The sequence below is a fragment of the Lampris incognitus genome, chromosome 2 (assembly GCF_029633865.1).
Source record: "Lampris incognitus isolate fLamInc1 chromosome 2, fLamInc1.hap2, whole genome shotgun sequence".
Taxonomy (NCBI): Eukaryota; Metazoa; Chordata; class Actinopteri; order Lampriformes; family Lampridae; genus Lampris; species Lampris incognitus.
In genome coordinates this window covers 92,666,829-92,683,041 of record NC_079212.1, presented here as the reverse complement: position 1 = coordinate 92,683,041, position 16,213 = coordinate 92,666,829, and the positions used below count along the sequence as shown (strand labels likewise).

Below are 16,213 nucleotides of genomic sequence, written 5' to 3'. Positions count from 1 at the left end.
CTGGCTCAATCCTATGTCCCCTGATGAGATTGATTTGGTTAGCCTCTCCACTGGCAACATGGCTCCACCTGATGTGACCATAGATCTCTTGAGAGCTCTTGAGAAAGGAGAAGAGGCCTACCAAGCATTCCAGCAAACAAGGTTAGATGCAGACCCACCACCTGTGAAATTCCACGACAAGATGACCAAGCAAAGTCTGAAAACATTCTCCAATGTCAGCACAAAACAAGCTCATGGAAAGAAAGCACAGGATGTGGTTCTGAAGGCAGACAGAAACCTTTTCAGTCACATGATCCTGGTGGCTGAAAGCAGGAAGGTGAATCTGAAGGATGTCCTTGCCTACCCATTGGGCCCACTACCATGGGCACTGGCAAATGCTGATGGGTCCTTACGAAAAACAAACAAGGCTGCACTTGCCAGAGAGCTTGAAAAGAATGTATCTCCTGCAGAAGACATCCCAATCCCATCTACTTCCATCATTGATGGGATGAGCCTGGTCCAAAAAATGAATGGCAACAACAAAACCTTTGCACAGGTGGCAGAGTCAGCCTTGACCCAGGTCCTCAATGAGGGAGCACAGAGTGGGAGGATTGATGTTGTTTTTGATGTCTATCACCAGACTTCGATCAAAGATGCTGAACGACTGAACCGGGGTGGAGACATCACTCTCCAGTACAAGAATCTTGCAGGGGGACACCGCGTCCAGCAGTGGAGAAAATTTCTGTGCAGTTCCTCCAACAAGACCAGTCTCATCAAGTTTCTGGTGGAAGAGTGGAAACTCCCACGATACAGAGCTATGCTGCATGGCAAGGTGTTGTACATGACCTGTGAGGAAACCTGCTACAAGTTGACAGAAGATGGGTGTGAGGAAGCAGCAGAACTGCACTCCACACATGAAGAAGCTGACACCCGTCTGCTCCTGCATGCATTGCATGCAGCAAATGCGGGCTCAAAGTCAGTTATCATCACAGCTGAGGACACTGATGTCATGGTGCTTTGTCTTGGCTTCCAGAAGGACATCACCTGTCCCATCTACCAGAAGTGTGGGACTCAGAACCGCACACGGTTTGTCGACATCACCAAACTGGCAAGTTCACTTGGAGACAGCATCTGTGACAGCCTAATTGGCTTACATGCCTTCACAGGCTGCGACACTGTCAGTGCATTCGCTGGTCGAGGGAAGCTGAATGCCCTGAAGATAGTGAGAAAGCACACTTCCTGCCAAGAGACTTTTAGTCAACTGGGACAGACATGGAATGTGAGTGATGAGCTGTTCCAGAAAATTGAGCAGTTCACCTGTCGGATGTATGTTGCTAATAGCAGCACTGCTGAGGTGAACAAACTGCCTTACCAGCTCTTCTGCACCAAAAGGGGAGAGGTTGAGTCCAGCCAGCTGCCACCATGTAGAGACTGTCTCTTTATGCATGTTCAACGAGCCAACTATCAGGCAGCAATATGGAAGTGCTGTCTGCAGGCTAACCGTGTGGTGCCAAGCCCTACTGAGTATGGATGGACAGACGATGAAGGCAAGCTGGCCATTTACTGGATGCGCTCCCCACCTGCACCAGATGTGGTCTTGGAAATGCTAACATGCAAGTGTGGGCATTCATGCAAAATGCCAAGCTGCATGTGCCTGTCAAATGGACTTCCATGCACAGACATGTGCAGGTTACAGACCTGCAGTAACCAAAAACAGCAGGATGGTCCAGAACTGGACTTTGAACTTGGGGAGTCAGATGATGAGAGAAACGAGCAGTTTGATGAATGACAGTGTGATGATTCTGATGGTATTACTGTGGTAGTAGTCTATTGATGCACAGGATGTTGATTCTGGACTTGGTTACCCAGAGCTTGATAACAATAATGTAACCATATTCACATATACCCATTACCCTACCCATTACCATTACATATACCCACTAATGATATGGGATTACATGTATCATTGACTAAGTATATGTAAATGTCAATGTTGTTTAAAATATTAGAATAGTTCATTACCTCACTATGGTATTCCTTTTTATCATGTATTTTGATTGTGTATTTAAACAAATGTATAGAGACCAGTTTGTGACCTAACTGGCTTTGGTCTAGTTCTCATTTAAGGCTCACAATCACCTCACACAATGAAATAGTATGGGTATATTATACATTTTCTGAATCTTTACAGTCCTGTGAGTATTCCAGTTTTTGTGTTTTGTGTCCCTGATATTCCTAGATGCCACAGGGCTAAAAGAAAGTATATAGTTTAGGCGAACATTGCAGAAAGATGTGTGTTATTGACGGGTTGAAGAGCTCAAGTGACCTGTATATTTGTGAGAAATATCCACAACAGGGCTTGAATGAAAGCTAAGAAGGTCCCCTTTAAAATGATACCAAAGACAATATTATAGAACATTGAAAAATGTCCTGACCATGAGGCTAAACCAGGATATGCACCAGCGTCTAAAATGCAATTTAGTTTAGGGGGTGGTTAACTTCATGAGCTGATAACTGTGATACAGCTGCCACTCAGGAATGGTTATCATACCAAAATATCATCTACAGACATGGATCCTTTCAAAAATTATAAGTAAGTTTTGCCACCTTGAGTGTACCGAAATATCGTCTGGCCCATGGACTAATGTGTGAGCCTGCGTAGCTTTGGGGGTGTGGGTGAGTCACCAGAAAACGTGCTGTTGTAAGAAAGTTGACAAAATATTTTTTTCTACACCACTGCCATTTTTCTCTCTTAGCCTTTCCCTCATATTCTATCACTTGGCCCATGTGGTTTCATAGGATTTTACAGAAACGCCCTCGACAGAGATGCAAATACTACCACTTTTTTTTTTACCCCCCCCCCTTTTCTCCCCAATTGTATCCGGCCAATTACTCCAATCTTCCAAGCTGTCCCGGTCGCTGCTCCACCCCCTCTGCCGATCCGGGAAGGGCTACAGACTACCACATGCCTCCTCCGATACATGTGGAGTCGCCAGCTGCTTCTTTTCACCTGACAGTGAGGAGTTTCACCAGGAGGAAGTAGCATGTGGGGGGAGGATCACGCTATTCCCCCCAGTTCCTCCTCCCCCTCGAACAGGCCCCCTGACCAACCAGAGGAAGCACTAGTGCTGCGACCAGCCCACATACCCACATCTGGCTTCCCACCCACAGACACGGCCAATTGTGTCTGTAGGGACGCCCAACCAAGCCGGAGATAACATGGGGATTTGAACTGGTGATCCCCGTGTTGGTAGGCAACAGAATAGACCGGTATGCTACCCGGACGCCCACAAATCAATCTTTTGACAAAAGTTTTGTGGTGTTTCTGATGTGTCAGCTTGTTTTTCGGGGTTGTCGGTTTGCTAAAAACATGATTCAGACAAGCTAACTTTAGCTCTGTTGAACCCCTGCAAAGACATCTATTTTACAATGCCAGTGTTGAGCATCCAGTCAGGATGTGATGTAGTAAATAATATGTAGTGTTAGCTACTCATTTGAAAATGTGCAGTCAGTACTAGGCCCGCTTCCGATTATAAACTTATAACAAGGATCCCATATCGTTCTGTTCTCAGAATCACTCAACAGTGGTGCTTCACAGCTGTAACACCATGTCATGTTGTAAAGTCTGTCCCTCCCACCTCATATGTGTTACCACGGATCACTAGTGAGAAGGGGAGCTTGGAGAAAGCGGCTCAGGCAGGCCAGAGCAACATCCAGATCCTCCAGATGGACTGCGAGAAACTGCAGCTGGCCGTGACATCCGCTCAGAGGGATTGCGAACATGAGAAGGAGGAGAGGGAGATTGCCATTGAGGAGAGAGACAGGGCCAAGGCTGAGAATCACAGACTGTAAGTAAACCAATTCAAAAAAAAAAAAAAAGCAAATGTGATGAGGACTTGTGAGTCATAACCAACCCTCCAGTACAGTCAAAATGTTACCCAGCCATTTTGGGCTCACATTGCACCTGGTCATAAGGTTGTCGAAAACCCATAATCGCTCCCCGCTACAGTCACTATTTAGTCCAGAGATCTATCAGGGCAACCGAGTGATCTGGTTCCTTTATGAGAGGATTGCAAAAATATGCAATCCTTTCAGAATTTTTTTTTTCTTTTGGATTCGCCTGCCCCCCCCCCTTTTTCTCCTCAATTGTACTTGGCCAATTACCCCACTCATCCGAGCCATCCCGGTCACTGCTCCACCCCCTTTGCCGATCCAGGGGGGTGAGGGGGGGCCTGCAGACTACCACATGCCTCCTCCGGTACATGTGGAGTCACCAACCGCTTCTTTTCACCTGACAGTGAGGAGTTTTGCCAGGGAGACGTAGCACGTGGGAGGATCACGCTATTCCCCCCAGTTCCCCCTCCCCTCTGAACAGGCGCCCCGACTGACCAGAAGAGGCACTAGTGCAGCGACCAGGACACATACCCACATCCGGCTTCCCACCCGCAGACAAAGCCAATTGTGTCTGTAGGGACGCCCGACCAAGCCGGAGGTAACACGGGGATTCGAACCGGGATTCCCGTGTTGGTAGGCAACGGAATAGACCGCTATGCTACCTGGACGCCCAGATACCTCTAGTTTTATGTTTGTCTATTTTTACAGTACTTGATGTGTCTTCAGTATTTAAACAATCCACATGTTAGTTTTCCGTTTGTATCGACAGACACATCTGGATTTAGATGGTGGGTACAGCTGTAATTTTTACTTTGTATTTCACAAGTTTAGTTGCTCTCTGTTTGGAAGCACATCTAGAGTATCTTAAAGTGCTTTTCAAATATAGTGTATTTTTAATCATCTTTCCAACATTTCGATGAAGTCAGAAGCAGTTGGAGCAGAGTGAGAGCCGGGCCTCCACCCAGCGGGGAGAGCTGTCTGTGGTGAAGGAGACACACCAGCAGGGGGAGGTTGAGAGGCAGCTACTGGAGCGCGAGAAGACCCAGATCTCTGAGGCACTAACTCGGGTTGGTGTGAACTTATGAGGTTTACCGCTCCATTTGGTCAGAACCCCCCCCCCCCAACCAAGACATCTTCATTCATTTGTATTTCATTGAAGAGGTATAACTGTTCCCCTGCTTTCTCTCCAGGCTGAGGGCAAAAACGCAGAACTCTCCCTGCTGGTTAATAAACTTCAGTCTGAGGAGGCGGCTCTCAGGGACTCCTTGGCCAAGATGGGTGCCATGAATGAGGCCCTGGCCCAGGACAAAGCTGACCTTAACACCATCATCATCAAGGTATGAGGATTTCACCTATATGTTAAAGGATAACGCAATTTTTTTTTGTAGTTTTTGCCAACATGCAAATGGGTTATGATATAATTTTACTAACCGGCTTCATTGTTTAGATTTTGGGGACCAACGCTGGGCCCAGCGTTACAATGTCTTCTTTTATGGAGCAACCAAACGTGAGCATCAGACGTGTTTTAACAAGTCCAATTCAACCCAATTATCTAAATCAAGTATTGGGATATGAAAATGAAAGTCTCTAATATTATCACTGGTTGATCGCACTGCTGAGCTACCTCCTGGTTCAACTTGCAGGAATGACTATCCAGTACTTACCCTAGTTAGTAGTTACCATCAATAAACTACCTAGCCAGTGCAATTGAGAACTCATAGATAACAGGAAATCATGTATACATAGTCTAACTGAGGCATTGGGTTTTTGTTGTTGTTGAAAGGACAGGTTTAACGCTTGTGGTCAGTTGCCCCATAAGATGCTGTTTTTGAGCTATGATCTTGTGTCCAAAATTTCCAAAATGAAGCCGGTGAGTAAAATTATATTAATGCAAAATGATAACTTCAAGAATCAGGTTGTTAAAAAATGCAGTTGTCCTTTAAGCTGTCTCTGCACAGTGTAAATGTAGAGGCCTTTGCCATACAGATGTCGAAATCCTCCCCTCTGTCCCCTTAGCTGGAGGAGGACAAGGCTATTCTGCATACTCAGAGAAGAGAGTCAGAGCAAGAGAAGCTGACCATCAGAGATGAGCTTGTCCGACTGGAGCAGGACAGGCTGGAGCTGGACTCTACCCGCATCGCCCTCCACCAATCCCTGCAGGATGCTGAGCTCAGCAGGACAGGGATGGAGGCAGAGCTCCATAATCTCAGGGCCGAGAGACTTAAGCTACAGGATAAAGTCACTCAAGTACATAACACATTAAAATACGTCTTAATCACACCCTGCTGGTTTAATTATTTGTGTCTCATGTTATCTTTTTACGTCTGTTTTAATACCGATGTAGGCTTTCCCCTCATTTGTCCTACATCTCTCCACTCTTCACTTATAGTTATGTGGTGAGGTGAGCGCTCTGGGATCAGAATTAGGTTTGGTCAGAGGAGAGGGTCAGCGGCAGGAAGTGGCCTTAGAGGAGGTTGTCCGCGGTCGGGCCGAGCTGGCCCGAGAGAGGGCAGCGCTGGTGGTCCAGCTGACAGCATCGGAGCGAGAGAATGCCATGCTGACAGAGGAGCTGACTGCCTTCAGGTGTGTGTGTGTGTGTGTGTGTGTGTGTGTGTGTGTGTGTGTGTGTGTGTGTGTGTGTGTGTGTGTGTATCTGTTGCCTTTTAATATGTGTATGTTTGGGGCCTCCGGGTAAAAATTCAAGTGCACCCACAAGTCTGTCTTTTTGTGCACATCGTTTGAGTTTGTCTCCGTACTGCTGCAGGTCAGAGCGGGAGTCTCTGGAAACCAGTCTGTTTGACATGCAGCAGCAGCTGGTTCAGGCGGAGTCTCGCAGAGAGCACCTGGAAACAGAAAACCAGAGTCTTCGACTTCGTTGTGAGACGGCAACAGGTGAGAGACCCGCGGATCAGAATCAGAAACACTTTATTTGTCATTTCATTTCATGCACTTGCGCACATGAAATGAAATGAAACATCGTTTCCCCCAGCCCACAGCAGTACAACACAAAGACAAAAACACATCCAAAAAGTACAAGAACACATATATCCAAACTAACACATATATCTAAACTATAAAAAAAAAAAATCACTGTCCAGAGAACGAACGCCAGCCAGGATGACTGTCGGAACTGCCGGTCTGCATGGGTTAGCAGTTAGCTTAGCCTGCCCAACTTCCAGCGTCTGCTCGATCTGTCAGCAGAGGCTGACAAAAATATGTCCTAAAACATCTAAAAGCTACAACCAAGAAGTGATTGTTGATATGAATCGAAACAACAATCGGGTTAAAGAGTAACTAACCCCCAGACCATTTTAATGAGTTTGCTGACATCTACAGGTTAATGTAAAGGTTAAAAACCTGGCAGGCTGGTCTTGGTACTCTGTGATGTAAGCATAGCAGGATAAACATAGCCGCAGATAACAACATTAATAATGGATCTGTTGGATGTAGCTGTACCAAAGAACCATTAGCTTCATAGCTTAAAACTGTTTTATGATGATTGGTTACAATTAACAGTGTGTTTATCCCCGCGTGCTGCCTTGTTCACGTGATGTCATATAACCACCTCTCAGTTAAGTTTGGATTGTTTAATTATACCTTAGTTTACAAGTTGGAAGGGAAGGCAAATTTATTTGTAAAGCAAATTTCATTTCAAGGAAGTTCAAGGTGCTTTACATAAAACACAAAAGGCATTAAGACAAAAAAAGCAACATAAGGCAATAAAAAGACATTTACAAACAAATAAAAAGAAAAAGTTACAGTGCAGTAAAAGGTGATAATCAACAGCTTCAAATTTTATTTAATTAAAGGGGGTGGCAAACGGGAAAGTCTTCAGTCAGGCACAGTTGGAGGTCTGGGCTGGATTGTTGTGGTAGATGTTCCTGTGAGGGGACTGCACCTGTGGACAAGGGTATCAAACCTGATTGGTCTCCGTCCTGAACAATATCCAAACAGGGAAGAGCTGTCAGTTCCTGTGAGTAGGCTTCTGTCTCAACAGAGAAGTGTTGTGGAACCTGAGAGGAGGTTCTATCTAATGGTTCAGATTGAACAACATGCTCAGTTGGACACTCAGGGAGCTCTGGGCTCAGTTCTATCGCATTCACTGTGGTGTCGGTGTACAGCAGTGGTCTGTCTGATTTGCTGGGTGCCTGAACTGATTCAGATAGGTCATCATCACATATCAGGGGTAATGAGGGACCACCCGTGAATGTCACTGTCCTCTGTCCCACATTGGTATCTATCATGAAGTCAAAACCCAGAAGGCGCTCCTCATGAATTTCAGCTACTCATACAAGGAAAAGTCTGCTCACCCAGCTGGATGTTGACTGTACAATGGCCCAGCATGGCTGTTCTGTCTCCGGTCACTGTGATGAGGGGCTGCGCTGTAGGGCACCACTGGTGGTCCTCTGGGAATATGTCTGGGCGTATGATTGTTACTGTAGAACCGGAGTCATCAAGTGTACATACTGACTTGCCATTAATCGGGGACGGCACCCGTGACACTTAAGATGCTGATTGGGGGGGGTCACAGATCCCACTACCACAATACAGGTATTCATAGTGGATGAGTGCATGGAAGGTGCATCGCCAGGAACGGAGTAACCTTCCTCACCTCCACTCCCCACCCCGTTTCCCAATGGCTGGCATTGAGCAGGTGGCATAGGATTGGTGAGTTCAGGGCAGTGGTACTGAATGTGCTCCCTCTGGCCACATCTCTGACAGGTCTGAGACTGCAGACCTGGAAAAGTCAGTGAATTTGAAAATACGTTTCCCAGGTCCTGGAAAATTCATGGAAAATTATATGCTTGGAGGAGTTTTGGAAAAGTCATGGAAGTCTGAGTAAAACAGCATCAACTCAGTTGAAGGTTAAATAACTAATTAAAAAAAATCAGGTCGAACCATTGTGGTGGCGGTTTAAATTTTCGTGTGTGTGTGTGTGTGTGTGTGTGTGTTGTGTGTGTTTGTGCAACAGTTTGTCCCAGTATGTTTACATATAGCTCCATTGGCTAGCTTTCCATCCATTATCCAAACCACTTGTCTCAATTGGGGTCGCGGGATGCTGGAGCCTGTCCAGGTAATCACTGGGTGGCAGGCGCGGAGACACCCTGGACAGGCTGCCAGACTATCACAGGGCCCACACACACATTTCACACCTAGGAACAATTTAGTATGGCTGGATTCACCTGACCTACATGTCTTTGGACTGTGGGATGAAACTGGAGCACCTGGAGGAAACCCACGCAGACACAGGGAGAACATGCAAACTCCACACAGAAGACGACCTGGAATGACCCCCAAGGATGGACAACCCCAGGGTTCAAACCCAGGACCTTCTTGCTGTGAGGCGACCGCGCTAACCACTGCACCACCATGCCGCCCCTTGGCTAGCGTTCCTGTCAGTAAATTAGCTATCATGTTGACTGTATACCAGTGTTCTGACAGTTTGTGTTGCCCTCTGTGACCTACCCTAATAGCTCATTTTATCAGGTAGGAAATATCAATGAGAATGGATTACTGCCTATATAATCCCATACCTGTTTCTTATTTGTTGTAGTAGGGTGGCTCTTTTGCAGTATTTGAAATGTAGACTGACTTTCACATCCTCTATAGTACTGAAATACACCTTTTCAGTGGCAACTCTAAAAAATGTGTTTTTTTGGTCATGGAAATTAAGCTAAATATCATAGAGAGGTCATAGAAACGTAACTGAGTTTATGAACTCTGTGTGTATGGGTTAGGTGGTTAGACAATAACCCAGTACTGTGATCCTCCTTGTCCACCTCCAGGGGAACTGAGGCGGGTGCGGTCAAAGGGTGAAACTGCGCTGGCCCAGGGTGAGAGAGAGAGACAGGCTCTGACTCAGGCCTCGGCCACAGCACAGCTAGAGGCCCAGCAGGCTTTACGAAAAGCCATCTCCGACCACCAAGAGGAGGTTGAGAGACTGGCGGCGGAAAAGGTGAGATGGTCATCTCTAAAGTCTAGTGCCGCCTATAGGAATATTCATGCTCATCAATCCCTCAGTGGGCTATGCTTTGGGGTTGACACAGCTTCTCCTCTGTGACCCACAGGAGGCCCTGCACCACAGCCTGCTGACTGAACACGAGGGAGCCATGAGGAAGCTCAGACAGGAGGCGGAAGAGCAGAGGAGCAGAGCAGAGAAGGAGAGGGAGGACCTGAGGGATGAAGTGAGGAGTCTGCACCACGACAGAGATCAGTGTCTGCTGCAGGCTGAAACTGACAAACAGCAGGTCTGAATAGATCCTTGGTCCTGAGAGACCGTACAAAGAATCTATATCAGTAGTACTCAGCCACGTGTCATGGGGAGTCAGGTGCAGGTTTTCTGTCCAACCCAAAACTACACCAGCTGATTTCACTTGTTAACACACCTTCAACCAGACAGAGGAGGACTTATTGATGAAATCAGCTGGTGTAGTTTTGGGTTGGAAAGGAAACCTGCATACACATGGCCCTCCATGACACATGGTTGAATAACACTGGTCCATCTATAGTCCTGCCATTTTAATAGAATATGGGACAATGACACAGTGTCAAAGATACAAAGCATCTTTATTGTGTGACTGTTGTAGACAGAACGATAAAGAACCATTGTCTTAAGTTTGTAACTGGAAGTCGGTCAAATATTGACTGCACATTTTCAGCTGAGTAGGTAACATATATATATATATATTTACATCATTTCCAGACTGGACACTTAACATTAACATTGTAAAATAGATGCTATTGCAGCGGTTCAATGGCGCTAAAGTTAGCTCATCTGAATCATGTTTTTAGCTTTTAGCGAACCAGAAAAGCAAAGCTGACACATTAGAAACACTAAAAAATGTTTGTCAAAAGATTGATTTCATTGAGCATGTTAAAGATGATAGAGAACGTCTTCCTTGCATCTCTGTCAATGGCCTTTCTGTGAAATATGACCTCAAATGAAACCACACGGGCAATACCAAGTGATAGAATACAGGGGAGAGACCAAGAGAGAATAGTGGTGGGGCTGAAGAAAATATATATATTTTGCTAATCCATTTACCAATGGGAATTATAATGTTGATTTAAAAAAAAGCTAATTATTAACGTACTACAGCAGCTTCTATAGATGCACTCATTCAGCCATTTTTGAGGAGTCATCCCCCCTCCACACCTCCACACACACATAGGCAGCTAAACATGAGAGTAAATGTCAGTTTGTGACTGAGCGAGGTAGAGGCCAGGTTGATGAGGTGCTTTGCATCTAAAAACTATGCCCAGTGGATCCCGGCTTCACTTCTGTGTTAATGGACTTGTCTTCCTGTTTCCAGGCCCTTTCCCTGAAGGAGGCAGAGAAAGCAATATTGTCCGACAAGGTATCCTCCCTGCAGGCCGAGCTGTCGGCTGTATCCCTGGAGGCAGAGAAAATGGCCAGGGAAGCTGCTCATTACAAAGAACTGGAGCAGGTAAAATGGAAGAGAAAAAAAAAAAGACAACATGCCACTTTGGGACTCACTTTGTGAGCTCAGTTGTTCGCTTGTTGCTCCCCTCTCCTGTCTGGTCAGCATGGCTTAAGAACTTGCACAATGAAATCTAATTCAGATTTGGTTTTCTCCTCTAGACCAAAGTTGGAGGTCTGACCAGCGAACTACTAAAGCTTCGATCTCAGCTGGAGGACGCGGACTCTGTTCGAGCGCGGGAGCTGCACAGGTTGCGGGAGTCATGTACTGACCTACAGTCACGTGCTGATGTGACTCTCAAAGAGGTAAGGCATCCAAATAAGAGATATAACACTGATCAAATATAGATGGGGGTCGGGATCCTGGTGGCTCAACTGGATAAGCTAACAGTATACCTTGTGCGGTCAGGCATAATCACATATTTGAACCTAACGCAGGATCTTTGCTGTGTTTCTCTCTCTCTCTCTCTCTCTCTCTCTCTCTCTCTCTCTCTCTCTCTCTCTCTCTCTCTCTCTCTCTCTCTGCTATTTTTTTCTGTCTCCCTCCATTTTGACTCTTGTGGAAGAAAACTCAGTCTTTGTTCAGGTTCAACTGAATAGAAAAAGAACACAGTTGTCAGTGCCTATCTGTTGAGATTTTCTCAGCAGTGAACTTTAAGTTAAACGTTTAAGTAGAATATCTGGTGGTCATAGATAACATATACGTTTGGTTCTAGCTATATAATTGCAGCCTATCACGGAAAGAAATGTCTTGGTCTTATAATAAGAACCTTTTTTTAGTCACTTGGTGTTCTGTCTGTTCTGTGAAATGGCCGGGATGAGAGTCAGCACCTCCAAGTCTGAGGCCATGGTTCTTTACCGGAAAATGGTGGATTGCTCCCCCGGGTTGGGGATGAGTTGTTGCCTCAAGTGAAGGAGTTCAAGTATCTCGGGGTCTTGTTCACAAGTGAGGGTAGGATGGAGTGGGAGATTGACAGGTGGATTGGTGCAGCATCAGCAGTAATATGGACGTTGTACCAGACCGTTGTGGTGAAGAAGGAGCTGAGCCGCAAAGCAAAGCTCTCAATTTACCAGTCAATCTTCGTTCCAACCCTCACCTGTGGTCATGAGCTTTGGGGTAGTGACCGAAAGGGTGAGATCATGGATACAAGTGGCTGAAATTAGTTTCCTCTGTAGGGTGTCTGGGCTCAGCCTTAGAGATAGGGTGAGGAACTCAGAGTAGCGCCGCTGCTCCTTTACGTCGAAAGGAGCCAGTTGAGGTGGCTCGGGCATCCGATTAAGATGCATCCTGGGCGCCTTTCTTTGGAGGTTTTCTGGGCACGTCCAACTGGGAGGAGACCCCGGGGTAGACCCAGAACTTGCTGGAGGGACTACATGTCCAATCTGGCCTGGGAACGCCTTGGGATCCTCCAGGAGGAGCTGGAGGGCATTGCTGGGAAGAGGGACGTCTGGAGTGCCCTACTTAGCTTGCTGCCACCGTGACCCGACCCCGGTGAAGTGGCTGATGATGAGATGAGATGTTCTGTCTGTCAGACAACTCTATTGTGCTTTAATAGCTAATATTCAGAACACTTTGAAAAAGAAGCAAACAAGGGGGATGAGCTGTAAGTAGTACCTCTTATCAGCAAGCATAGAAAATGGTTCATATGCACTTTACTTCTACACTGTCAAATAAAGGCAGTGGCATTCATGAAATGCCAATAAGATATATCCATCCATCCATCCATTATCCAAACCACTTATCCTGCTATCAGGGTCGCAGGGACGCTGGAGCCTATCCCAGCAGTCATTGGGCAGCAGGCAGGAAGACATTCTGGACAGGCCGCCAGGCCATCACAGGGCCCGCCCACACACACACACACACACACACACCTAGGGACAATAAGATATATATAGTTTTCAAAAATGTAAGCAGGTGGTTTCCTCCTCTATTTTCCACCATCATGTAGGGAGTTTTAGTACGACCAAGTGGCCGCTGACGCCTGGGTTTCAATTCCTGCATGGAATCTTATTTGTTTTTGAGCAAGATACGAAAGTGCTTCCGGCTCCCGAGGGTGAACAGAGGTTTTCCCTCTTCAGAGGTGAATATATTATGTGGAAAGCCATTATAATTCTACCTGCTACATTTTCCTCTTTCAGCTGGAGAATTGCAGAGCCTCTCTCTCAGCTAGTGAGGAGAGCCGGGACCAGATGAAACGGGACATGCTGGAGAACGAGAGGCGTCTCAGCCAGTCCAAGGACTCCCAAGAAAGCTACAGAAGAGAGGGGGCAGAGCTAAGACGTGCCTTGTGCGATGTCACCAAAGAGAGAGACATGCTCAGCCAGTCAAACACCCAGCTAAGAGAAACTTTAAGAAGTGTGGAAACCGAGAGAATCGGGTATAACTCGCTCATCTGTCAGGCCGAGATGCAGTATGAACAAAAACTGGCAAAATATGCATAAGTCAAATCTACTTTCATAGTCATTGCATGTCTGTGTTTATCTTTGTTCGTGTGTCTGCTGTGTCAGTGTGAAGCGACAGTGTGAGGAGAAAGAACAAAAACTGGCGATACTGGAAGAGAGTTTGTGCTCATCTCAGAAGGAAGTAGCAGAGCTACGCAGTTGCCTGAGGGAGGTTGAAAGGTCACGATTGGAGGCCCGCAGAGAGCTCCAGGAACTACGCAGACAGGTCAGTCACACCATCATTTGATAAGCAGTGGAGCTAAGCGATGCGCATTCAATAGCCCATCACGGGTGCTATGTGGTAACTGGAACCTGACCTCTATTGTCCAGTGATGTGAATTACAACAGCGAATCAAAGCAAGCAAGATAAACAAATTCAAATAGAAAGTTAGTGGATACACATCATGTAGTTCTTGTTCACTGAAAATTGCTGCAAAGACTTTTGCGGGGCAGGAGGGTGTCAAACAACAACTCAGCATGCGCGGGTCTAGAAATAGTAATTTTCTTTGCATCAGTTTAGTGTAAAAAGTTTGCATTTGTAAAATTCTCTGTTTTCTCTGGGTAAAACTGATGTGCACTGACCTTTTCTGGCTCCAGGTGAAGGTGGTGGATGGAGAGAAGGAGCAGAAAGGGAGGGAGGTGGCAGAGCTGCAGGCTCGCCTGTCGCTGGGGGAGCAGAGAGAAGAGGAGAAAGGGAGAGGGGTTTTCACTCTTAAGCAGAAGTTATCGCAAGCTGAAGCAGCAAGAAACTCCCTTAAGAAAGAGGTGAGGAGGTGGGGGAGGGGGAGACCAGAAAGAGCTTTCCCAAGCATCTGTGATTTGACAAATGAATATGAAATCGATATGGCCGCCCTGTTGGTTCTCTCATTACTGCTATATTTATTCTCTTACTATTTCTCCTCCTGTTTTTCACTCTAGCTCTCCTTGGCTCAGAAGCGCCTTGTGGAGTCGGAGTCGGGCTGGCGAGGATGCGAGAGAGAGCTGACTGCTCAGCTGCAGGAGGCACGTGGCTGTGAGAAGAAGCTGCAGGATGAGGCCAGGAACCTGGCTCTGCGAGCCAAGACTGCTCAGGACTCAGCGGCGCAGTCCAGTCTGCAGTTGAGTGAGGCCCAAGGCCGACTGGCTGCCACGGAGGCAGAGCTTTCCCGAGCAGAGGCTGGGAGGCGGGAGCTGGAGTTCCGCCTCAGCAGCCTTCAGTCAGCGTTGACCCGCACCTTGGGCATTGGAGCAGGGGGCAGGGGCAGGAGCCCAGGGGGAGGCTCCCCGGTACCCAGTGTCCTCCCTCGCCACCGGAGTATCTCCCCATTTCGTTCTTCATTATCACCCCCTAAAGGTAAGAATGACACATACGGTCATACACAGGGTGTCTAATACTTCATCATGCCTGATAAAGATTTATTGCCAGATAAAATCCATTTCAGGCAGATTATAGTACAAGAAAAACCCTGAAGCCTTTCATACATGCTTTACATAATTGCGTTTATTACCATTAAAGGTATAGAAAATGCAGTGTAAATATATGATGGGGTTGGTTTCAGGCATATTTTACCATTTATGAGAAAGTTGTGAGCGTTTTTGCATCGCTGTTCTGCAGCAACTAGGAGGCGCCATGTTGTCTGCTGTGTGCTATTTCTCAATGCTGAGAAACTCCACTGGTGTCGCTGGTCAGTGCAGAGGGGACAAAATACTTAAACTGAAATCAACCTCCGCATACATGATGAAAGAAAGTGCCTCTGAAGGAAGCGAATACACATTAGACTAACAGTGCACCAAAATGGTGTAAAAAATTGATGATGTAGCAACCTGCAATCCCATTGCTTCAAGTCATGCTCACTGTGTGTGGAGCCAATGTGACGTTAAATTATTTACACAAGTCGTCAATTCTGCTTAAAATCGGACTTTTGGAGACAGATAGCTCAGTTGTGTGATCTCTTCATGGTCAGTCATTAGCATGAATTGTTATTTTATATCAAAATATATCTTGGTTGGGCATCCCTACCGACACAATTGGCCGTGTCTGTGGGTGGGAAGCTGGTATGTGGGTATGTGTCCTGGTCGCTGCACTAGTGCCTCCTCTGGTCAGTCAGGGTGCCTGTTCAGGGGGGAGGGGGAACTGGGGGTAATAGCGTTATCCTCCCACGCGCTACGTCCTCCTGGTGAACTCCTCATTGTCAGGTGAAAAGAAGCGGCTGGTGGATCCACATGTTTTGGAGGAGGCATGTGGTAGTCTGCAGCCCTCTCCGGATCGGCAGAGAGGGTGGAGCAGCAACCGGGACGGCTCGGAAGAGTGGAGTAATTGGCCGGATACAAAAAATGTATCTTCCAAACTGTATTTATACCATGGGTTGACGTTTCCTTTAATTTGTACAGACCGGGCAGCCAGTACCCCTGATAATACTTTAGGCTCAGGAGCCATCTCTCCTGAGAGGGGTGACACGCCACTTCCTCTATCTCTGC

General features: G+C 46.7%; 1 protein-coding gene across 10 annotated transcripts in view; it reads left to right on the top strand.

Moving 5' to 3' along the window:
* Positions 1 to 16,213, top strand: part of LOC130106879 (rootletin-like) — a 54,720-nt gene that overhangs the window by 25,113 nt on the left and 13,394 nt on the right. For all 10 annotated transcript variants that reach the window (XR_008809776.1, XM_056273174.1, XM_056273180.1 and 7 more), the window contains 15 exons: positions 3,645 to 3,827; positions 4,796 to 4,940; positions 5,064 to 5,210; positions 5,890 to 6,120; positions 6,263 to 6,456; positions 6,638 to 6,765; positions 9,660 to 9,829; positions 9,942 to 10,121; positions 11,187 to 11,321; positions 11,477 to 11,620; positions 13,454 to 13,692; positions 13,823 to 13,982; positions 14,354 to 14,521; positions 14,675 to 15,089; positions 16,127 to 16,213. The exon at positions 16,127 to 16,213 is cut by the window's right edge and continues 77 nt beyond it. Coding sequence is in view for 9 of the 10 variants with exons in the window: in XM_056273174.1 (XP_056129149.1) it covers positions 3,645 to 3,827; positions 4,796 to 4,940; positions 5,064 to 5,210; positions 5,890 to 6,120; positions 6,263 to 6,456; positions 6,638 to 6,765; positions 9,660 to 9,829; positions 9,942 to 10,121; positions 11,187 to 11,321; positions 11,477 to 11,620; positions 13,454 to 13,692; positions 13,823 to 13,982; positions 14,354 to 14,521; positions 14,675 to 15,089; positions 16,127 to 16,213 (2,726 nt within the window). In the remaining variant the exon portion in view is untranslated. The remainder of the gene's footprint in view (positions 1 to 3,644; positions 3,828 to 4,795; positions 4,941 to 5,063; positions 5,211 to 5,889; positions 6,121 to 6,262; positions 6,457 to 6,637; positions 6,766 to 9,659; positions 9,830 to 9,941; positions 10,122 to 11,186; positions 11,322 to 11,476; positions 11,621 to 13,453; positions 13,693 to 13,822; positions 13,983 to 14,353; positions 14,522 to 14,674; positions 15,090 to 16,126) is intronic.